The 23,678-nt window shown below is 51.6% G+C and overlaps 1 protein-coding gene and 1 long non-coding RNA gene across 13 annotated transcripts in view; one reads left to right on the top strand and one right to left on the bottom strand.

The window, feature by feature from the left end:
- Rnf157 (ring finger protein 157) overlaps positions 1-22,808 on the top strand; it is a 67,897-nt gene extending 45,089 nt beyond the window's left edge. The window contains exons 4-20 of one of the 6 annotated variants that reach the window (XM_039087474.2): positions 324-470; positions 793-910; positions 1,406-1,472; positions 1,754-1,797; positions 2,110-2,157; positions 4,547-4,618; positions 5,273-5,432; positions 5,591-5,703; positions 9,021-9,259; positions 9,797-9,905; positions 11,402-11,513; positions 11,871-12,040; positions 12,279-12,344; positions 13,260-13,362; positions 14,816-14,926; positions 18,846-18,886; positions 20,345-20,482. In XM_039087474.2, the coding sequence (XP_038943402.1) occupies positions 324-470; positions 793-910; positions 1,406-1,472; positions 1,754-1,797; positions 2,110-2,157; positions 4,547-4,618; positions 5,273-5,432; positions 5,591-5,703; positions 9,021-9,259; positions 9,797-9,905; positions 11,402-11,513; positions 11,871-12,040; positions 12,279-12,344; positions 13,260-13,362; positions 14,816-14,926; positions 18,846-18,886 (1,720 nt within the window). In that variant the 3' untranslated portion in view covers positions 20,345-20,482. Of the gene's footprint in view, positions 1-323; positions 471-792; positions 911-1,405; positions 1,473-1,753; positions 1,798-2,109; positions 2,158-4,546; positions 4,619-5,272; positions 5,433-5,590; positions 5,704-9,020; positions 9,260-9,796; positions 9,906-11,401; positions 11,514-11,870; positions 12,041-12,278; positions 12,345-13,259; positions 13,363-14,815; positions 14,927-18,845; positions 18,887-20,344 lie in introns of those variants that run through there. The other 5 variants (XM_039087475.2, XM_039087472.2, NM_001419669.1 and 2 more) reach the window with 5 other exon arrangements.
- Positions 8,744-23,665, bottom strand: LOC108352160 (uncharacterized). 7 transcript variants are annotated; one of them, XR_005490546.2, is made up of 4 exons: positions 23,400-23,665; positions 23,186-23,287; positions 18,934-18,993; positions 8,744-8,919 (listed from the first exon to the last, which is right to left on the bottom strand). It is a non-coding gene; the product is annotated as an uncharacterized LOC108352160 (long non-coding RNA). The 7 variants fall into 7 exon arrangements; XR_010055888.1 differs by lacking the exon at positions 8,744-8,919 and adding an exon at positions 15,405-15,957; XR_001840335.3 differs by having other exon boundaries at positions 23,186-23,594.
- Positions 23,666-23,678: the final 13 nt, after the last annotated feature.

Below are 23,678 nucleotides of genomic sequence, written 5' to 3'. Positions count from 1 at the left end.
GGAACTGGAGCTGCATGCAGTGGTCAACTACCATGTGGGGGCTGGGAATTGAACCCAGGCCCTCTGCAACAGCAGCCAGTACTTTTGTCTGCTGAGCCAACTTTCTAGCCCAAATGAGTAAATGTTAAAATGTTTGATCTACGCCTGGTGGTGGTGGTGCACGCCTTTAACCCCAGCACTCAGGAAGCAGTAGCAGGAGATCTCTGAGTTCAAGACAAGCCTGGTCTATAGAGTGAGTTCCAGAATAGCCAGGGCCACACAGAAAACAAAACAACAAAATCCCGATCCACCACCCGCAAAGGCTGTCTTTCGTGGTTTCCCAGATGTGCTGAGGAAGTGAAGAGCCACGGAGAAGAGGCGGGCAAAGCGAAGGTCCACTACAACGTCGAGTTCACCTTTGACACAGATGCCCGGGTAGCCATCACCATCTACTATCAGGCCACTGAGGAATTCCAGAACGGCATTGCCAGGTGAGACAGCGTAGCGGGTGAGCTCGCGCTTCCCAGCCTCTGTGCCCACCCAGGAAAAACATCCTTTCTCTACAGAGGGCAGGATCTGGAACTTAGATTTTCTCTTTTAATCTTTACTCTTCATTTTAGCTCCCTTCCTGTGGATATGTGGATTAAATATTGAAGCCTAGTAATAGTACCATAGAGAGAAAAAAAAGGTTAGAAAAAAGGTTTTTCTTCCCCGAACGAGTGCTGCTGGAAATTGAGAACAGGCGTGAGACAGTGAAGTCAGGCTGTCTGGGCTGAATTCTAACTTTGGCTCTGCTTCCCACTCTATCCACAGCTACATCCCAAAAGACAACAGCCTGCAGTCAGAAACCGTGCACTACAAGCGAGGGGTGTGCCAGCAGTTTTGCCTGCCCTCCCATACGGTGGACCCCTCAGAGTGGGCTGAAGAGGAGGTTGGTCGCCTGCCGAGCTCAGGACCCCCCCCCCCCAGCAGAGGGCGGTGCCAGCAGCAGACACTCTGTCCAGATGCTGGGACACCGTGCTCGACTTTTAGCTCTGGTGGTTCCTTCGTGCCTGTCAACGGTCTGCTTAGTTCAAATTAAGAATATACCTGTTCTTGTTCATTTTTCTACTCCAAAAGTAGTCTGTCAGCTGAGGATACTCTGGGAAGCCATACTGAAAGGAAAAGGAGCTGCAGGCTGGGGACCCTGAGGCAGTGAGTTCTGGTTGGTTGTTTGTTTTACAAGGAAAGCACCAACCTTCAGTTAAACTGACCTAGGCAGTTGCAGGTTTGATGGACGGGTGCAGAGATGAGGTTGGCGCTTCTGAGCAGCACCTGCCTTCTGAGGGACCAATGAGCGTACACACACACACACACACACACACACACACACACACACACACACACACACGTGTGCGTCATCTGTATTTCCTTTTCTTCCTTGCAGCTTGGCTTTGATCTGGACCGAGAGGTCTACCCTTTGGTAGTGCATGCTGTGGTGGATGAAGGAGATGGTAGGGAACGTCTGAGTTCTTTGATGTGCCCACTCCCTCTTATGATAGCATCCCAGCCCTGGCCCAGAACCTCACACCTCTGATTCTCACTCAAGCAAGTCTCAGTCCTTTCCTTTCCTTTCCCATCCTGCTCTGAGGGGCGGAGTTTATAGTGGTGTCTGTAACATGCCCTTGCTGGTGGCAGCCCAGCACCAAACTGGGTTCTGGGGGGAGCAGGCACATGGGAGAGGGCTGGGGCTGTGTTGTTTGGCCTTCATCAACCATGTGCCTGTTTCTTTCAGAATATTTTGGCCACTGCCATGTGCTTCTGGGCACCTTTGAGAAGGTAGGTAACATGATGTGTTTTGCATTTCTTTCTCATGTGGGCCCTCTGCTCAAAACTCGTCACACGAGGGCTGCACTTGGGAAGTTCCAGCTCTGCCACCCCCACTGCCACGATCTTCAGCCCCTCGGTCCTCAGTGTCCTCCTCAGCAGATGAGTGGGTTTAACTGATCACTCACTATTCCTTGCCCGCTCCCTGTATTCTGAGTCCGTAGCTCCTGTGTGAATGCCCAAGCACATGTAGGAGGAGAAGTAGCAGCAGAATACAAAGTGCCTCTGCCCGCTCCTGGTCCTAATGCTAGGCTTTTATTCCAGCACTCAGACGGGACCTTCTGTGTCAAGCCCCTCAAGCAGAAGCAAGTGGTAAGCCTTTGAGGGCCAACGGCTCTCAGAGGTTCCCTCTCTTCCTCGTGTGTGTGTGTGTGTGTGTGTGTGTGTGTGTGTGTGTGTGTGTGTGTGAACTTTTTAAATCTGTGTGCTCTTGTTTCCTTTCCTTGTTCTTTTTTTCTTTTAATCAAAGAAGATTTTTGGAAGGGGATCACTTTTGTCTGTTAGAAACTCCTTGGGTGGCCCGAAAGGAACATTGACTTTCAGCGCCTTTATTGTTTGGGAATGATTGGTGCCTCCTAGGCCACAGTTATCTTGAAAGGTGAAAGAATAAGGTTTGTTTCCTGACATTAGAGCAAAGGAGAACTCTTTTTACTTAAAATGCCATGAGGAGAGACATTTCAAACAGGAGGATAAAGTACTGGGCCGATTTCAGGGCCAATCTGAGCGCTGAGCATAGTTTACCCTGGAATCCCTTCTCTAAAACTCAGCTTATTGGCCATCTGCCCCACGAGCACGAACATCAAAATTTGCACATGTCGGTTGGAGAGCCCAGCCTCTACCATGTGCCAACATTTTACACTTCCGAAACAATAAGAGATGTCACGGAGGGTTAAGGAACAAGTGAAGCCAATGGCATTGGCAAGGAGGGTAGGAGATTTGAGGTACGGTGGCTTATGCCCGTAACCTCAGCACTAGGGAGGCAGAGGCAAGATTACCTGGAATTCTAGACCAACCTTAGCTAAAGTAAGTTCGAGACCAACCAGAGATACAAAATAAGACTCCATCTCAAACAAACAAACAAACACACACAAAGAATGGCTTGAAAAAAAGTGGTGACCAAGCCAGATGTGCTGGCGCCTGCCTTTAATCCCAGCGCTTAGGAGTCAGAGGCAGGCAGATCTCTGTGAGCTTGAGACCAGCCTGGTCTACAGAGTGAGTTCCAGGACATCTAGGACTACACAGAGAAACCGTGTTTCAAAAGCAAAACAAAACAGAAACAAAAGGGAAGGTGGAGGAAGAAGAAGAAAGAATAGAGTCAAGTGTGGTGTCGCACACCTTTACTCTCAGCACCTGGGCGCAGAGACAGCTGGATCCCTGACTCTGGGTCCAACCTAGTCTATAGAGCGAGTTCCACCACAGCCAGGACTACACAGAGAAACTCGTGTCATAAAACAAACAATACAGAAAAAAAGAGGGAGGGGAAGACTTACATTTTTTTTTTTGTCTCCTGTAGCTTTTTTTTTTTTAAGATTTACATTTTTAAGAGCAGAAAATATTTTTTTTTTTTTTAAAAAAGGTTCATCTCAAAAACCAAGCTGGACATGGACGCTAATGCTTGTGGTGATGCAGCCAATTAGGAAGCTGAGGCCAGCTTGGACAAAACAGCAAGACATCCCGTCTTAAAAAAAAAAAATTGGGGGTTGGGGATTTAGCTCAGTGGTAAAGCGCTTGCCTAGCAAGCACAAGGCCCTGGGTTCGGTCCCCAGCTCCGAAAAAAAAAAAAAAAAAAAAAAAGAAAAAGAAAAAAAAATCAAAGAATGAAATGGGGTCAGAGTCCAGTGATAGACCGTTCACCAGGCGTGTGCAAGTTCCTGGTTCCATCGCCAGCACCACAAGCAAGTTAAATGACAAGAACGAAGCTCTTTGCTGGCTGTGAGGCTCACTGGGAGGCCAAGCATGGAGATCTTAGGTTTCAAGGCCAGCCTGTGCTATGCAGAGACTGTCGCAGACACGCATCCTTAAGGCTAGAGCTAGAGAGCTTAGTGGTAGAACATGTACCTAGCGTGCAAGGTGCCCTGGGATGGGTCAGGAAACTCCCCTGGCCCTGGAGGTTGGGGCCCACTGGGGAACAGCAGAACAAAACATCATCTCCAGAAAACGAACAGAATGGGGTGTGGGGGTAATTTTTGCTGTACATTAGAAATGGGGAAGGTATGTGGCAGCAATCTGGCTTGTGGGTAAAGGCTCTTGCCATGCTAGTCTAATGACCTGAGTTTGATTCCTGAACCTATGGTAGAGAGAAGAGAGTCAGTCCTGAAAGCTGTCCATTGACGTTCCACGTGCATTCTCCATGATGTGATTAAACCCATATTTACACACACATTATTATTGTTGTTGTTGTTGTTGTTGTTGTTGTTGTTGTTGTTGTTGTTGTTGTTAAAGAAATGGGAAGGCTGGGGCTGGAGATATGCTCAGTGGTTAAGAGCACTTGCTGCTCCCAGCACCCACAGCAGGTAACTCCTGAGAGCTGGAATTCATAACATAACATAACGTAACGTGACGTAAGTTGAAAACAACAAAGCCCTGGCCCTGGCCCTTTTTCTTTGTGAAGTAATGGTCCTGGGTTACTTGGGAAATGGCAAAGCCTCTCCCAGTCTCTCAGTCGCGAGCCTACCCTTGGACTTCACTCCTCACTCTTCAGGTGGATGGCGTCAGCTACCTTCTTCAGGAGATCTACGGGATTGAAAACAAGTACAACACACAAGATTCCAAGGTGAGTTTTGCTCAACATTCAGGATTTGCTCTTTCCCAGAGGCCAAGTGAGAACCAGCCGAGGGTCTCAGGAGCCAGCCCAATTCTAAGAGGAAGGAGGTTCTCATTTTGGACCTTCTGCTCTGCAGCTCAGTTGAGCTCCAATTCCCAGGAGGGCTTCTCATTTTCCCTTCACTCCATCTCTGTGCTCTCTTAGGTCCCTTCTGTTCACACCTTCAGAGGGAATGAGCTCAGGGGTCACTCCAGTCTCTCAACTTCAGGCAGGCAGTTCCTAGAGGCAGGGGGACCCAGCAGCAAGAGCACTAGGTGGGGCTGGCTCAGCAGCTCAGAGCTCTGTCTCCTCCTCCAGAGGTCCTGAGTTCAATTCCCAGCACCCTTACGGCAACTCACAACTGTCTGTAACTCCAGCTCCAGGAGATCTGGCACCCTCTTCTGTCCTCTGCAAGCACAAGGCACACAAAAGGCAAAACACCCATCCACATAAAAATAAAATAAAAACTAATTTAAAAAAACCACAGCACATAGAGTAAAGCCCGGCATCAGTGTAGATGTTGTTCCCAGTGTGTGTCGATCTTTAGCCATGCTGACTTGTAACTTGTGAGAGATGGAAGGCCTTGAGTGACTGACTACCTTGTCTCCGTCTCCTCCTGGCCAGGTGGCAGAGGATGATGTCAGTGACAACAGTGCGGAGTGTGTGGTGTGTCTCTCAGACGTCCGTGACACTTTGATCCTGCCCTGCCGGCACCTGTGCCTCTGCAACACCTGTGCAGACACCCTGCGCTACCAGGCCAACAACTGCCCCATCTGCCGGCTGCGTGAGTCCTGGGGGAGCCTGGCGGGAGGCCTGGAAAGGTGGGCACAACACATCAGAACATCGTCGCCAGGCGTAGCAAATGAATGAGTTCTGTCTGGGCGCCTGCTTATCCTTAATCCTGAAACAGGATGTCCTGATGGCCTGTTTTCTTCTTCACAGCCTTCCGGGCACTGCTTCAGATCCGAGCCATGAGGAAAAAATTGGGCCCTCTGTCTCCAAGCAGCTTTAACCCCATCATCTCTTCCCAGACTTCGGACTCTGAGGAACATTCAGTAAGCTGGGCTCAGAAGCATGGCCTTTCCAAAGCACCTCTTTCTCTGTGTTCTTGATATTTTTCTGTAGGTTTTATTTTGGGGACAGAGTTTGACTGTGTTGCCCTAGCTGCCTTTCTTCATCCTTCTTGTGGCTTCAGAGCTTGGAAGCCAAGCAGATGACTGACCTTAAGTCAGTGTAGGAGACTCTCAGAGTCAGTCTGGAAGGTCTGCAGTTAAAACAGTCGAGAAAGTGGTGGCTCCAGGACCACTCCAGCCTGCATACGCAAGGCCTTGGGAATAACACCCTGTCCTCCAAAGACACAACTGTAGGGGAAATTGGTTAGTTATGTATAAGGGAAGAAGTCATTTTAGCATTTTAAATTACATTTTTTTTTATATTTATTTAGAATGAACATGTGGGGATGGTGGGGTGAGGAATGTGTGCTAGGAGAGAACTTTAAGGAATTGGGTCTCCTTTTACTATGTGGGTCCTAGAGATCACACTCACGTCATCAGGGTTAGTGCTAAACACCTCGCCATTCTCAGCCATCTCTACAGCCCCATTTTGTCAATCCATGATCCTTACGGAGTAGATTTCAGATGGGACAATGAATTATCTATTAAAAGAAAACCAAACCAGCAGGCACACCAGGGCATGCCTCTAATCCCAGCACATGGGAGACAGGCAGGCAGAACTCTGAGTTCAAGACCATCCTAGTCTACATATCAATTCCTGACAGCCAGGGCCACACAGAGAGACTTTCTCTAAAATCAAAACAAAACAAAAAACCAACAGCCAAACAAGCAAACTAATAAAGCACCGTAACCCTGGAATAAGCTGTGTATGTTGCTCCGTTGAGTCTGGATTGCACACCACTCAAGCATAACAGCTACAGAAAGGGAGGGTGTTGGGTGGACGTGGGGACTGTCTGTTGGTGAAGGATTTGCTGCACAAGCTTGAGGAGCTGATTTTGGATCGTCTCAGCCACATAAGAAGCCAGGTGCAGCAGGGAGTGCCTCTCCTTCCCAAAAGGCAGACAGCTGCGGCCTCTGGAACCGGCTAGACAAACTAATAAGCCTCCTATCACAGGGAAAGTTAAAAACTGTAGATTTAGCCACATAAAAAGTCCAGCCAAGGGGCTGGAGAGATGGCTCAGAGGTTAAGAGCACTGACTGCTCCTCCAGAGGTCCTGAGTTCAATTCCCAGCAACCACATGGTGGCTCACACCCATCTGTAACCATCTGGGATCTGATGCCCTCTTCTGGTGAGTCTGAGGACAGCTACAGTGCACTCACATACATAAAATAAATAATTCTTTAAAAAAAAAAAAAAAAGCCCTACCAAGAGGCTAAGGAGAATGGCAAGTTCAAGGCCTGGCTAGGCCTTAGAGTGAGTAAATTCCAGGGCAGCCAGATCTTCTCTCAAAAACAACACACAAAAATCTGCCACCAGCCACACCTAAGCCCAGCAGGACGGCACACACCAGTACCCAGCACTTCTGGGGCTGAAGCCCAAAGATTGTGAACCAAAGACAAATAGGTTAATTCCATTGTGAATTCCAGACCTTGTGCTACATGGCTACCTAAAATCAACAACTACCACTGCCCTGGATTATTTTAAATACATGAATTTTTCAGATTAAAATCTAAGCCATGCTCTCTTTCCCCTTCTCTCTTGCCTGCCTGCCTGCCTGCCTGCCTGCCGTCTCCATCTCTTCTTAATGTCCTCACTCGATGTCGCCCTTCACTCTTCCTCCTAGCCCAATAAACCTCTTCCACTAGGAAAAAAAAAAAAAATCTAAGCCAAAGGTTGGGTTAGCGGTAGAGCACCAAGAATGTGTTTATCTTGATGATGAATGGCCCTGGGTTCAACTCTAGCACTGCAATAAAATAAAATTTTGGAGGCTGGAGAAACGGATCGCAATTAAGAGTAGGTACCACTCTCGGGGTTGGGGATTTGGCTCAGTGGTAGAGCGCTTGCCTAGGAAGCGCAAGGTCCTGGGTTCAATCCCCAGCCCCGGGGAAAAAGAAAAAAAGAGTAGGTACCACTCTCACAGAGGATACATTTCAGTTGACTCACAACCACCTCCAACTCCAGGGGGATCCAGTGCCATCTTCTGGCCTCTGAAGTCTCCTGCAGTCACCTCCATATCCAACACACACACACACACACACACACACACACACACACACACACACACACACACACACAGACACTCTGTACTGGAGAGATGGCTCAGAAGTTAAGAGCACTTCCTACAGTCTAACTATGGTGAGCGTGCTATTAATCCCAGCACTCTGGAGGCAGAGGCAGGTGGACCAATATCTATACAAGGATGACTCTGAAATTCACAGCTATAGGAAAAGCTGGGGGGTATGTGTGTACCCCCATAATCCCAGCACCTGGGAGATGGAGGTAGGAAGACATAGTGAATGAGTTTGAGGTCACACCTCAAAAGCCTGTCTTAAGAATAAAGGACTGGGGGTTGGGGATTTAGCTCAGCGGTAGAGCGCTTGCCTAGCAAGCGCAAGGCCCTGGGTTCGGTCCCCAGCTCCGGAAAAAAAAAAGAAAAAAAAAAAAAAAAAGAACAAAGGACTGGGCAGTGGTTCCTTTAATCCCAGCAGAGATAGGCAGTTTTCTGAGTGTGAAGCCACCCTGGACTCAGAATGAGTTCCAGGATGGCCAGGGCTCCGCAGAGAAATCCTGTCTCAAAAATAAAATAAAGGAACATATTTATATTTAACTAAATAAGCAAGATGCAGAATTGTTATTTTAATTTATGTACGTGTCTGTGTGTGAATGCGCACATGTGAGTACAGGTTCCCCTGGGGTCAGTGGGCATCTAGGCCCCTAGAGTTGCAAGCACGGGTGATTGTGAGCCTCTGACATGGGTGCCGGGATCTGAACTCAGGTCCTCTCGAGAGCAGGAAGTCTCTATATTACTGAGCCATCATCTCTCCAGCCCCTAGAATTATCTTTACAGATTAATCATAAATCAACAACAAGACGAAATAATTGAAAATGTACTTGATTGCCAACAAAAGTTACTTTGGGTGATTGGTTATTGGTAATTTTTTTCTTCTTTGATTTATTGTACAAATTTCCAGTAGCAAGCACTCCCTTGTCACCATGGGAGAAATAGACTCCTTGAAGAGTCGTGTAGGCGCCCATGCTCCTCAGTACTTTCTCTGTCCTTCTGTTTAGCACAGGAGCTCTTCTTGCCACAGGAGATGCTTAAGAACAAAACACATCTTTTAATGTCCGGCGGGAAACATGATGGTGCCATACAACCAAAACCGCTGGCTAAATTTTGTCCTTTCTCTGGTTCTTGTAGTCCTCAGAGAACATCCCTGCGGGCTATGAAGTGGTGTCTCTCCTGGAGGCCCTCAATGGGCCCCTCACCTCATCCCCAGCGGTGCCTCCCCTTCACGTTCTTGGAGATGGCCACCTCTCAGGAATGCTGCCGTCCTATGGCAGTGATGGCCACCTGCCCCCTGTTAGGACACTGTCCCCCCTTGACCACCTGTCTGATTGCAACAGCCAAGGGCTCAAACTCAACAAGTCTCTCTCCAAGTAAGTGGTCAGCATGTCACCCGGGATGTCTCTGAGAGCTTCAGACAGTCTTTCCCTCCTTGACATTTTGACAGTCACATCCTGGGTATAAACCTTCGTAGCACAGCTCACTCTCACAGAAGACATGTCCAGCAGCCTGGCGGTGGTGAGGGAGGGCCGGTTCCCCACACAGATAGAATGTGTATGGGCACTTAGGGGCGTGAGCTCCCTGTCAGGCATGGGTGCTGATGAGCAGGGTAAGGTAAGGAGAGAGGACATTGAATAGTGTAGACAGAATTCCTTGTGGCCCTGGCTTAATGTGAAGTCAGGGGGACCACATGGCTCTGCGTCCTGAGCATCTAAATCCATGGGACACAATCAACACGCTACTGAGATGGACAGTGAGGGGCGGGGGCAGAGTCTCTACCCTGCTCTAATAATCCTGTCAGGTCTCTGCTCCTGAGAGCTGGCCTAGCTTCTCCAGTCCTCCTGTGCAGTCTGAGTAAGGAGAGTAAGGGAAGTCCTGTATTTAGCTGCTTTTCTTCTGGGCTTTTACAGGTCCATTTCCCAGAATTCTTCTGTGCTTCACGAAGAGGAAGATGAGCGCTCTTGCAGTGAGTCAGACACTCAGCTCTCTCAGAGGCTGTCAGCCCAGCATCCTGAAGAGGTAACTGGCTGTCTTCTCTCTCCCTGGCTACTGCCACCAGGCATCTGCCTGCATGGCTCCTTGGTCCCTGATTTCAACTGCTCATTAGACCTTCCAGTAGCTTACAAAATGGTGGCTACACAGGTTTCCTGAGATCCATGAGTTCCTTGTACATCCCACACACAGTCCTTACCTAGAACTTACAGACCCTATTAGCCATGCATGGTCCAAGCAACAAGCTAGGAGCAGAGGGCATTCACGTCAGGGCAGTGTCCCATCCTCGGGGCTCATGTCTAATTGGGACAGTGTTTGTGCTCAACCGCCGCACTCTGGTGTGGCTCACCGTTGCTGCCCAGGAAGTACTTCTTGGATGACTGCATGGCGGGGGGTTGGGGGAGGGAGTTAGTGTCTTATGTAGCTCAGGCTTGCCATGAACGAACTATAGCTGAACTATAACTCCGTAGACCCCCGCTCCACCTGCCAAGAGCTCGGTAGGATTGCAGTTCTGGAGACTAAAGCAAGGGGTCCTAAGTTCGAGGTCAGCCTAGGGTCCATATCAAGTTCAGTACCAGCCAGATATTGAGGCTATCTCAAGAGAGAGGGGGCAGACAGTGACCTCAGAAGAAACCATCAAGTGTCATGTACCATGTGAAGTCACCTTCAAGTGGAGGACCTCAGAAAAACTGTTGTGGAGGGGGTCACATTTGACTGGACCTTGAAAGTTCTTAAACATGAAAGGCAGAGAGACACTGAGAGGGAGCTTGGAGCAGGCTGAGGGGTACAGTGATAGGTCTGTCTTTTTTTTTTTTTGGAGCTGGGGACCGAACTCAGGGCCTTGAGCTTGCTAGGCAAGTGCTCTACCACTGAGCTAAATCCCCAACCCGTGATAGGTCTGTTTTGCAGAGGCCACCCCCAGCCCACCCCACCCCAACAGTTATGGGTGGACCAGTGGAGCCAGGAAGAGCCTCAGGCCTAACCCGAGAATGGCCTCCCCTCCCTGGGAGCAGGAGAGCCACTCTCCTCGCTTTGCAGGCATCCAAGGCTATGTCCTGAGTACTGGCGGGTGGAGGGCAGAGGTGGTGTTTGTTTCAGATCCACTGAGCAGGAACTCCAGACATCCATATGGAGGGGTCTTGTAAGCAGTGAGGGCCCAGTTGGTTTTGTGTTCTTTTCCTTCTAAAGGAAAGCTGTTCATAATCCCAGGGAAACCAGGGATATCCCTCTGCGACAGCTGCTGGGTGACCTGTGTCACTGGAGCTGCAGCCTTTGTGTGCCCAGCAGATGCTGGGCCTCAGGCAGGAGGTGCTGATTGAAGAGTGCACTCCCCTGGGACAAAGTCACTCCAGGCCTTGGCTGAAGAGAAGTGCTGACAGAAGCCAGCACTGCCTTCCTCTCGTCACCCATGCCCACAAGAAGGGGACCTTGTCCCTTCTGTGCTCCTCCCAGCTTGCTCTTCCCCGTCGGCCCATTTGCAGGGCTTTTGCTGGTTCACATTCCAATGTGTCCTTCACCCCCAGGGACCTGATGTGACTCCAGAGAGTGAGAACCTCACGCTGTCCTCCTCAGGGGCTGTTGACCAGTCATCTTGCACAGGGACTCCGCTCTCTTCCACCATCTCCTCCCCAGAAGGTACCCAAGGGACCAGGGAGTAACTGCATGCCCCTCCCTCACCTAGTCCACAGCTGTGCTGTGACTTCCTCTGGGGATGGGAGGAGTGACGCCAATGACTACACAGGTCCACACCGGAGAAGGGAGCCTCTTGTTCACACTCCCGCATGGTGCTGTGCTCTGACAGCAGGAGCACACCTCGGCCCTTGAGTTTTCAGAGCAGAAGCTTGGCGCATCCTCAGTCTAAACCTTTCTCAGGACAGGGCGAGTGGAGGCGTTTGTCCGTGCACCTTTGTAGCCTAGTGTAGGAAGGAATACTGACTGCTCCTCAGTAGTCATGGTCCTGTTCGTCCCCTGCCCTGACTTCTGTGCCCACAGACCCAGCCAGCAGCAGCCTGGCCCAGTCAGTCATGTCCATGGCCTCCTCCCAGATCAGCACTGACACCGTGTCCTCCATGTCTGGCTCCTACATTGCACCTGGCACAGAAGAAGAAGGAGAGGCCCCACCTTCCCCCCGAGCTGCTAGCAGGGCCCCTTCAGAAGAGGAGGTGAGGGAAGAGCCCCGATCTGCCTCGATTGCTGCTTTACACATGGGTACCAGGCAGCTTGGTAAAGGCCCACGGGCTGGCAGGGATGCTCAGAGAGGACGGCAGGCACTCCCTTAGATCTGGGTCTGTAGCCACCAGCTTTGCGCTGAGGAAAGCTAAGGGCCTGGGCTTGCTGCTGTAAGAGTGTAACTGAAGAGCCTGTGATGACCCTACCCTGGGGCTTGCCGCTCTTTTACAGGAGACCCCAGCAGAGTCCCCAGACAGCAATTTTGCTGGCCTTCCAGCTGGAGAGCAGGATGCAGAGGTAATCTAACGTAAATGTCAGGTGGCAGCACCTTCCCACAACCAGTTTCTCTTTCTGTTGGTGTCAGCTGGGAATGACTGTGGTAAAGACACTGGAGAAGCCGTCCTGTGGCATGTCTAGATCAGTTAGGAGAGTGTGGGTAGAGGTGTGAGTAGCCTCCACCTCTGGCCTGGTGTGCTCTTCTGTCACCAGGGGACACTGAAACTGGTTCATGTATGATCCAGAGGGAGTGACCTTCCCATGCCAGACTCTGACAGGCCTGGGCATGTGCCGGCTGTCCTGCAGCTAAGTCTGTGTAGTGGGGCCACTGGGTCTCCGGTGCTGTCCTGTGTGATTTCCTCTGGCCTGTAATCTCCACACCCCATCCAGGAGCCCTGTGCAGAGGCAGACACGGGGGGGACGCCCTGGGTGTGCAGTGCACCCATCACTGTGCAGCCCAGCCTTTACTTTGGTTTTCAGAGGTCCTCTCAGAACATTGAGGTAATAACTGGCCGATACTTTCTGAAAGCGTTATGACCTCATGAGTTTCTTTTATAGCTTGTCTCCTTTGCTGGTTTGAGACAGGGCTCAACTATGTGTACTCCCCTGAGTATTCAGGCTGGACTAGAATTGCTATAGTAAACCAAGCTGGCTCTTCACTTCAGGTGACCTCCCTGCCTCTGTCCCCCAAGTTCCAAAAGTATGGGCCTATGGCCATAGCTGGCTTTTATTTGCTTTTTAATTTAAGTCTTATTTGTACTTCAGTGTAAGCGTGTTCCTTACAACCCATCCTAAGCATAGACCTGCAGTCGGCCAAGCATCCCCTGGTCACGGTGGGAAGTATGTGCTGTGGAGGTAGACCATGGACATCATGACTGTCTGTGCTTGTCGCCTCTGACTCTACGGCAGACTCACGGGGCATTTCTCGTGTCCTAGGGAAATGATATCATGGAGGAAGAGGACAGATCCCCTGTGCAAGAAGATGGTAAAAGATCTGGTCCCCGCTCTCACATGTTGCCTTCCTGGCTAGTGCTAAGGGGTAAAAAGGGACGACTGTGGCTTAGTGGTGGTGCTCGGCTGTGGGGGTGGCATCTTGATGGCGCATCAGGCAAGCTGGATATCAGAGCCCTTAGCGGCATTCTCAGCTCCTCTGAGACTCAGACTCCACAGGATGGCGGTGGGGTGGGTGAAGCTGCAGAAGACACTGTCTCTTTTGTACCCACAGTGCCTCCTGTGGCAGTGCTCTGGCTGAGCACTTGGGCTGTCCTAACCCCAAGCCGAGCAGCGGTCTCTTCCCCATGGTGGAAGGACTCTGGTGGCTTGTCTGGTTGGCCTTAGCGGAGAACATCTAAGATGGTGGTGAGCAGCTCCCATGCTGAGGGAGTGGCTGAGGAAGCACAGCTTCTACAGGGCTCGCCTTGGCAGCACTGGAGGCTATGGTTTGTCTCCAGTGAGCCTGGCCAAGAAGAAACCCTGCAGGCAGTGGGAGGAGGAGGAGGGTGGGTTAGAGAAGTCACTCTGCCCAGCCCCGACGCCAGACTCCCTTCCTCTCTGCTCCTGGGCGGGCGTACGGGTGCTCCTGCTTTAGTGCTGGCCATTGCTTCAGGGGTGTCAGGGGTGCATGTGGGCTTGACAGCTCCCAGTGACAAGAGGCTCCAGGCAGGCCTCTCCCACTCCTGCACATCTGCCCAGGGCTAGCAGCTTGACTGCCTCTGAAGATACTTCAGAACCCAAAGCCCTAACCCTGAATGGCTTCCCCAAGGAACATTTTCTTCTAAGATGCACATGGTGACCAGGTTATTGGCACTTGACTCTTCATAGTCTCCACGGAGGGTTTCCCTCCTCTCCTCTCAATGATGAGAAAGAAAGGGGGAGCTTTAAAAAAATCCCTACAACTCTCCCTTGTCCCTTCATGTGACTGCAGGTTTGTGGACAGTTACTGAGAACATTCTCTAGAGTAGCAACCTCAGTCTCCTGATAATCTTGTGAGCAGTCATTCTGATGCAGTGTGCCAAGTCATGGAGCCCAGAGCCATGACTTGTTTCCTGTGTGTGCGTCTGCAGACCCTTTGGTCATAAGCACACCTCGCTTATACCTGGGAGTCACGGGCCTGAACAGGGTACCGGCTCAAGGCCTCAGGCCACGGTTTGTCATCTCCAGGCCTTCTTAGGCCAGGGCTAGCATGGGCACAGCTGCCCTCCTGACCTATGTCTGGCAGCCTTCCATGGGGATCAGACGTATGAAGGAACAACAACTAGAAAGGGGGCCAACTAGGGGGCCAAACCAGGGCGCCCTAGAGACTCCGACATGCCCACACAGCTCAGTTCTTCTGTCCACTCTTTTTACTTGATTTTATCGTCTTTTTTTTTTTTGACACATGATTTTATTTTATTTCATTTTTTGTCTCCATCTTAAAACTTTTATTTTTTTGAGGACAGCAAAGTAGAGAACACCTAGCCAGCCCCCGTCTAACTGCATTAACTCCGTTACAGGCCAGAGGACATGCGCATTTCTAGGCATGGAGTGTGACAATAACAATGACTTTGACGTCGCGAGCGTGAAAGCACTGGACAATAAGCTGTGCTCTGAGGTCTGCTTACCCGGTGAGTGGCAGTCTGCTGAACATGAACTTGGTGGGAGACGTCCCTCTGCTCCTCCCCTGCTCTCCCTGTGGAGGCCTTGGAAAAGACCTGAGCTCTTAGAATTGAAACCTTAGCTCTCAGGGGACAATGTTTGAGGGTCACAAGGAGATCTTGTAGGTCAGTGAGCAGCTTTCTGATCCAGTGAGCCTTAGGCCACCATTGATCACACATGCAAGACTTGGCTCCCAAGGAGAAGGCAGAGGGCAGGGATGACTTGGTTCTCTAAGGCCCAAACTTCCCAGTGTCCCCTGTTTCTTTTTATGACCTCAAACAGAGTCTGCAAAGCAGCCGTGTTAATTGTACATTCAAGTCCACGCATAATAGCACATGCCTGCAGCCCCATACTTGGGAAACAGAGGCGGCCCCAACATTGCAAGCTGCTAGCCAGGAGCTACGAAGCAAGACCTAGTCCCTCAAAAAAGAATAAAATTAAGCTCGGTGTGGTGGTGCAAGCCTTTAATCCCTGCTCTGGGGAGGCAGGCAGATCTCTGAGTCTGATGCGGCCTAGTCTACTGACCAAGTTCCATGACAGCCAGAGCTACACAGAAAAACTGTCTTGAGAACCCCAAATAAAATAACCACAGTTGAGCACTGACTTCCACCCGTTCAGCAGCAGCAAAACCCACTAAGAGCCTCGCCTGGGACAGATGTCCCTTCCTGGCCTCAGCAGAGCCCCGTCACACTTCCCTCTCTCATCTCCCCAGTGTCCCCACTGAAGACCTGCTTCAGCTTCAGAGCAGCCACTCCGGGGTCCAGTGCTTTACTCGCTCAGCGAAGTAGCTGAAGTGTTAAGCCACAGGGCCTTCTGTGGCTGCCGTTCTCCTTCAGCCTGTGCCAGACATGGTCCCAGCAGGCCCTGGCCCCATGCAGGCCTGTGGCAAGGGAAGCCAGTTGCTCAGGAGAAACTTTCTCCAGCCTTTCCAAGGGCACTTCAGTCATTCTTGCTTTAGTTTGTCCTGAAGATACTGCCCAGGTCCCAGACTTCCGTGGACCTGAGAGACAGCATCAGATCACCTGTTTCCCCTGTGCAGGCCCCAGGCACTCTCCCTTCCTGCCCTAGCATGGTGGAGGGCGTTGATCCGTATGGCCACCTCCTGCCCAGTTTAAGGCTGGACTGGAGCTGCTGGAGACCAGGCACGCTCACCCCTGCCTTCCCACTTCTGGCCTTGCTTCCATCCGTCCGTTTATGTTCCATGTCTTTATGCCAAACGTAGGTCTGTCTGTCTGTCTGATTTGCTCATTTTTTAGCTCATTCTGTTCTGACTTGTGTGAAAGTTCATGTTCACTCTGTGCCAGCTCTGTCCTCCTGCCTCTGCTCAGCCCAGCACCACGCTCACGGGTGTGCACGGGCTCTCGCTTAGGGCTCTAGACAAACTTCCAGTTCCTAACTGGCAAGGCCTATGTTCACTTGAGTTTTAAAAGATAAAAAAACTGAGAAGATACACATTTCTGTTCAACAAAAATAGACCCGCTTCTGTGGCAAAGACTGTGGGGTAGGCATCCTTGGTTGGTCATAGGGTGAAGGTGCCTGTTCCCAGCTCTGCCTGTGTTTGTGGTGATTTCTGCCGGCCAGCCTTTCCTCAGGGGCTTCTAGGCTGAGTCCCGCTTTTGGCAGAGGGAGCTGCTGCCACTGTTGGAGCCCACGGTGCCATGGAGACCAAGCTTGTTCATTCTGCTTCCTCCTCGCCAAGCCTCCTTCCCAACAACCTGCTTGTCAGTGTGTCTTCACTCACAGGGAGGAGGGCAGTGTGGACTCAGCAGAGTTCAAGCAGAAAGCAGGCGGCATGGCTTCGGTATGGGGATGTCTAGAGTCAGCAGTTCTAAGAGTAAATGGAGCTCCCAGTTTGGCCAAACATGGGACCAGCCACCCATGGCAGTGACAGGAGAGGGACTTGCATATAAACAGTTCCTAAGTATATACGAATTAAGTATCTATAGCAAAAGTCAAGGGCTCTTGTAGAGAGGAGACATCTGTTAGAACGATCACACCGGTAGGTAGCAAAGGTGCCAAGGTACTCTGAGGGGTCTGTTTATCTCCTGGGTCAAAGCCAGGAGAGTTGTGTAGCTCCTCCAGACTGAGTTCACACTCACCGGTGTGCTCCCCTGACCGCGCTGTGAGAGCTGAGGGCTGTCTTGTGCCTCCCTGTTCTTTAATGCTCCTTTATCCCCTGAGGAGCACTCCTATGGACCCTGCCCTGCTTGAATCTGTTTCCCTCTTCAAATAGGTGCCACCCCTCATGGAGGACACATGGAGAGCAGGCAGGGGAAGGCCAACAAGGGCAGGGCTGCTTCCCTGGATCATGTGGGTCACACTGTGCCAAGAAAGCCATCAGCACCCTCCTTGTGCTTGTGAGAGCCTCAGAGAGGGCCTCTGCCTTCCGGCTCCTCTCCCCCAAGAAGCTTCCAGAGCTTCAAAGGCCCACGACTGAGGCCAGCTTTCCGGTTCCTTATGCTAGAGCCAGTTGGCCATGGGGATAACCTAACTTGACAGGGGATGCGATAAGAGCTGGAACTGTGTGACCGTGCAGTCTGTGTGGCTTGTAAGAGTATTCCATGACTGGCAGGAGAGTGGTGTGGGGTAGTAAGCATGCTCAGAAGGCACTGGGTAGGGTGTGATGGGCAAAGGGAAAGACAGGGGCTTTCAGTGAAAACAGAATCCTTACATGGCTGAGTGACACAGGAGTAGACCTGTGCGGTAAAACATAAACAAATAGAGACCCAAAGTGAAGTCCACTCCTGCCTCAGGCCTCACGATGTAAGATTAACATGTGGTCATGTGAGGCTGGAGAGATGGCTCTGTGGTTAGGAGCACTGACTGCTCTTCCAGAGGTCCTGAGTTCAATTCCCAGCAACCACATGGTGGCTCACAGCCATCTGTAACTCCAGTTCCAGGGGATTCAACACCCTCACACAGACATGCCATACATTCAGGCAAAAATACCAATATACATAAAAATAAGTAAGTAAATCATTAAAAAAAAAGATGTGGTCATGCACACCTTTCATCCCAGCACTCAGGAGGCAGAGCCAGGCAGATTTTCTATGTGTTGAGGCCAGCCTGGGTCTACACATCAAGTTCCAGGCCAGTGAGGGCTACAGAATGAGATTCCTGTGCTTTTGTTTTTAAAATGGGATGTTTGCGGTGCACACACTAAGGGGAGATCTAAATTACGAGATAAGCTTCCTTTAACTACTATAGTCCTCAAGTTAATCAGCACATTAGTAGAGACAGAGAAAGGCAAACTGGGTGTCCCTAAATCGGCCTCTGGAGGTCTCTTCCTCCTCTCGTTTCTGACTCCCCAAAAGGAGACCAAATATAAAGCACCATTGTCCCTCTCCTTGGGGGGAGTTCAACTCGCCAAGCTCCAGTTTCTTTTCTTTTTTCTGGTTCTTTTTTTTTTGGAGCCGGGGACCGAACCCAGGGCCTTGCGCTTGCTAGGCAAGCGCTCTACCACTGAGCTAAATCCCCAACCCCCAAGCTCCAGTTTCTTGCCAGAAGGCCTGGATCCAGCCAGATGGGAGGGCACACTCAGACATCTCCTCGGGACCCAGGCAGCCTTCTGAGTGGGCAGTGGAGAGGCAAGCAGTATGACAGCTGCCATGGACCCTGTGGGTCCCTCCAGGGCAAAGGACGTCCTTTCATTACCCATGGCCCATCTGTACCCTAGACTGTTCTACAAGCAGCCTGCAGCCCTGACTGGGGCTCCTGGGGTGGAAGATGTTACATAAGGACTTGGGTCAGGACGGCTCAGCCGCACGGCATGGATGCTGGCAGCAGTGACCATGGTGGTAGTAATGTGGCTCCTGCTGTTTTACTTGTGTGTGCATGTGTGTCTTCTCTCTCGTTTACCATTTGCTTTTGGTCTCTCCTACTGAACAGCCGCAGCTCCGGAGTCCTGCCCCATAAACATTGAGGAATAGGTATGACATCTACCAAATTATATAACTGAACAAACCAGTCATTTTACCTGGGGTTCATAACTGAACATCCTCTTGCTTGATCCTCTTCCCGCCTCCCAGAGTGCCACCTGCGGAAGGAAGGAAGGGCGGAAGCACCTTAGCCTCAGGCTCAGGAGTGGAAAGCCTGTGGGTAGTGTAGGTGTGGAAGACCCTGCTCCCATCCTTCCCCGGGGCGTCACTGAGGATGTTACTATAAACTCAGGATAGATTGCCACACCAGACTTCTCATGCAAAGTTAGCAATTAATACTTGCTTCTGCCTTTCACCCTAGCTCGTATGCCGTTACGGGCTTTCCTTATATCTTAGGCTCGCTAAGTCTGAGGCTGGCTTTGGCCGCTGGCCTCATTAGAAAAGCCCCATCCCCATCCCACTCCTAGGGCCTCACCCCTTCCTCAGCTCCAGGGTGCAAACCTGTAAATGTTCCTGCAGAGGCTTGCCTAGCAGAGCCAACAAGATGAAGTACCTTCCCTGGACATGCCAAGCACGGGCAGAGTAGGGCCTGTCATTGTATAAAACACAGTGGCTCTCCTGGAGAGAACGAAACAGGGTTCGTTCGTTCGTGCCAGCTAGAGGGCCTTAGGGAACACATGAGGGTCCCCCAAACCAAGCTGCCAGGAACTGCTCACAGGTCATTTCTGAGTCAGGTGTGCTTCTGGGCATCCTTACATATGGCCCTTGCATGCCTCACAGCAAATCTGTGAATGCCACACTTGCCTCACTGGACATGAGAAGGCCAAGACCCTACGTAAGGTGACCTGCCAAAGATCAGACCGATGGGACCTGTGAGGTGGGGCCCAGGTAGATGCAGGTGTGGATGCAGCTAGGGAGAGCAAACAAGGTAGGCAGGCTGCAACAGAGCCTGAAGCGGAAGAAGCCAGGGGCTGAGAGCGGTAAGGCCGATAAACAGTATCTTGGACGGCAGGGGCTCAGCGAGGAAGAGGTACAGGAGGACGCTGAACACACACCTCCTCCCCCCAAAGCCTCCCTCCTCTGAGCCCCGCTATACCGCAGCCCCTTCCCATCCCCTGCAGACATGGGCTGTAGGTCCGAGCGTGCAGATCTCTGCACATCTGCCTTCCATGCAGGAAGCAGCTCAGCTCAGCCTCCTAACTAACATTCGAAAGTCCAGAACCAAGTACGTAACATGCAAAATGGATGCCAGGTAAGTCCATGAGTGGAGAACACCCACAGTGTCCCCATCTGTCCATCTGCACAGGCAGCGACTACCTAGTAGGGAGGGGCAGCCGAGGCACGTGTCGGCACCTGCTCCTCTTCCTCTCGTAAGTGCCTCCAACTGCCAGGGGTGTGAGGTCACACGCATCCTGCTAGATTCTGTCTTGACTCTGCTGCTGAACTGGAGACACCATGTGTACCCGGCCTAAGGAATGGCTCCTAGAACCCCTGTTGTTTCTTCTCCAGGTACCTGGCAACATGATGCCGCCATTATCAACCGTCACAATACCCAGCGCCGGCGACTATCACCCAGCAGCCTGGAGGACCCTGAGGAGGACAGGCCTTGCGTATGGGATCCTTTGGCTGTCTGAGGGCACTGGCACCTGTACCTGGGCTTCCCCTCCTGTCCGCCTTCCATCTGTCCTCACTGGACCACAGGCCTTCTGGGCATCTTCAACAAGACACGTGGACTTTCTACTCTCATGAAGGGAGGACAGTGCAACCCTCCACCAACTTCATCTCCTGTAACCATGATTCTTACCCTCTCAGAAAGTACCAGAAGCCTTCCTCCTGTGGGCTGATGTGTGCCAGCCAAACCCAGTGGGTCAGCTGAGCTGAGGGTCAGGGCTGGTTGTTTCTGTAGCCTTTTCTCTTCCAAATGGAGACCAACGAGACTGAAGAGTTTGGCAGCTTTGTTAGACACCCATGGACAGGTTTTTGTTTCTGGCACCTCATAAGCAATTAGAAACCTAACTCAAAGCGGTCAGGAACTGGCTCCATGAGGGACACCATCCACACCTGCCTCCCAGAACACCGGGAGCTCCTTACTCGAGCCTAAGGGATTGGTAGCAGCTGAAGTGTTGGTTGGGAGCCAGATCTACTCAGAGTTGGTCTCCTGCACCTCCTGTGCCACGGTTAGGAAGATCACCCTTGCAAGGCCTGTCCTCAGGTGCAGTCAGGAAGGGCTGCTGGGTCACCTCCATGCAGCGCCAGGGCTGGCTCTTCACATACCTTCACTGCAGCCACTGAGGGGGAGGCCCAAACCCAGCTAAGCGCTTCGCTGCCCACTTCGTAAGAGCTGAAGAACGAGGCTAAGAGCTGATGCCCAGTGGTTCTCAAACTGCTGCGCAGGACACCAAAGGAATGGCAAAGGCTCTGGACCAGAGGCTTAGAAGACCTCCCTACCCTAGTGTACTCCTCCCCTGCCTTTCAGATCGGAGATGAGAGGTGCGGACTCTCCATGGGTTCACCAGTGCTGAGAGATGCCATCCAGTCAGCACTCAAAGCCACAGCCGCAAACTGGCAGGAAATTGTTGGGTGTCACACCTTTCTCAGTTCAGTGGGTTTTACATGGCTCTAAAGGAGATAGATGCCTGTCCACTGGTCTTTTGGGACAGGGAATTAGTTGTTCAGGGGAACATGAGATGTTTGGGAATCAAGATTAGTGACAGGTACCTAGGGTGAGATACCAGGAGCTTTAGACTTGGCTAGTGTGGTCCTGGAAAGGCTTTCCCCCAAACGCCTGTGCCCAGGACCCTGAGGGGAGATGGGGTTGGAGAGCACGGTCTCAAACCTGCTATGTAGCTGAGGATGACCTTGAACTTCTGATTTCCCTGCCTGGATTGCCCAAGCATTAGAATTCCAAGCCTGCACCACTATACAGCTCTCCTTTATGTGGCAATCACACTGCTAGGGGGAAATCTGCTGTGCTGCCCAAGTGTGATAGGCTGAGCTTGAGATCCCATCGCCCGTTCAAAGGCTACATCCTATTTTTTACTTGCCCAACATTCCAGTAGCCCCTATCACACTTAAGACTCACACCAGTGTACGCTGAGCAATACCTACATTTCCTCAAAGCCGGGAGCAGAAGCAACGGGGAAGTTCCCTTAGCCTGGGATGGTGGCACATAGAGCTGCCTCCTCCCCTCGAGGGCAGTAGGAAGGCGGTATTCAGTGTGTGGTGTGACCCGGGAGGAGTGGTGGAAGAAGCTGAGATGAAGAAGACGCAGGTAAACAGTGGCCAGGGACCCTCAAAAAAGCCATTATAATCAGCCCTTCCCTCTGCCACACAAGTGTTCCGCCCGAATTCATTCCATAATCCCGGCACCCGGGTTAGAGTACCCTTTGCTCTGCCTTGCACAGCTCTGCCCCCTCACTCTGTCCTTTTACTTCTTGGCGAGCAGAAATAGCCCATTCTCGGGGTGGATCCCCATCAGCTGACACACTCTACCCAGTCCATTTGGAAACAGTTCCTTTGTCAGGGTCCAAGCGAAAGGGCAAGCACGTTCTCTTGGTGCCTTTGGCTCCTCACCACACCACACCTTTCTATACGTGGTACTGTAGTGATCTCAGTCTCCTCAAGGAGCCTTTTGCTTTACCTAATTTCATCCCACCAGAGTTTTTACCTGCTGTGGCATCTGCCGGGCACAAACCTGAACACTAAGCCATCTCACTGGGGAGCTAGTCCTGTCCACCTGGTGTTGGCTGCTGGTTGCTCACTTTGTTTTAGGGCCTGCACACCTGGGGTGTGTGTGTGTGTGTGTGTGTGTGTGTGTGTGTGCCATCTGTGTACCCCTCACACTCCCTGGAGTACACTTGTGGGCACATTACAGTGGGGACATCAAGATGCAATATTTATGGATTGCTGCATGATTCTTAAAATTAAATAAAACTGTTTACAGGGGCAGGGGAGCCGTTAACTACAAAGTGAATTCGTGTGTGAACGTTTCTGTTAGTGGCTCACACCCAGCTCCATTCCTGACTAAGCCCTACCTACTTCTGCATCAGGCTTAAACCGGATCACTTCCAATCCTGCAGCTCGTCAATAATTCAAGAGCCCCAAAGCTGATGGCAGTAAGGGAAGCGAGGCCCAGAGGCCCTTATATTTATTAGTTCCTGTCCCTTAACCAGTTACTGGCTAAATCAGTGAACAAATGGCCTCTTTGAGAGGATCTTGCAGGCCCGTGGCTTTTCTGCTTTTACCCACTGGCTGCTTCCTAGGCTGTCTGGAAGGAGAGGCACCTTCGCAGATGCCCCTGGAATGCCAGCTTCCAGGAACTTGAGCAGGGTGAGTGGGTGAGCTGCTTACCGGGAGACGCTGGGTTACCCTACCCGCCTCGATGTGTCTGCGAGCTGTGTGGCCATTTCTGCGGATTATAAGCGACAGGTGGCATCAGAGAGTCAGACTTGCCTGTGGGCACCAGAGAAGACACTCAGGGACCAGAGAAAGGCCCCAGAAATCACACAAAGACCACTGGAAGCCCGGTGAGGGGAAAGACTCCAAGGGCACGCTTCCCCGAGACCTGGTCTGCAGAATCCGAGGGTGGGTCCCCTCAGCGGTCAAACCGTAGGCGTGGGGGAGGGGTTCCCGGGGCCTCGAGCGGGAGCCGAGCGCCCGCCGTGATACCCAGCGCGGGGCCCACGGGCGGGAATGCACAGGGTCAGATCTCGGTGGCGGGTAGGGGGCTGGGTGGCGCGGGAGAGGGCGGCAGAACCAGAGAGTTCCAGAGAGTTGCCGCCAGAGGAGCTGCAAGGGCCCGCGGTCTCCTTGGAGACGTGTTGACCAATGACAGCAGCGGAAG

Source organism: Rattus norvegicus, chromosome 10, assembly GCF_036323735.1.
Source record: "Rattus norvegicus strain BN/NHsdMcwi chromosome 10, GRCr8, whole genome shotgun sequence".
Lineage (NCBI taxonomy): Eukaryota > Metazoa > Chordata > Mammalia > Rodentia > Muridae > Rattus > Rattus norvegicus.
Note: the sequence above shows the minus strand (reverse complement) of the source record. Positions and strands in the feature narration are given on the sequence as shown.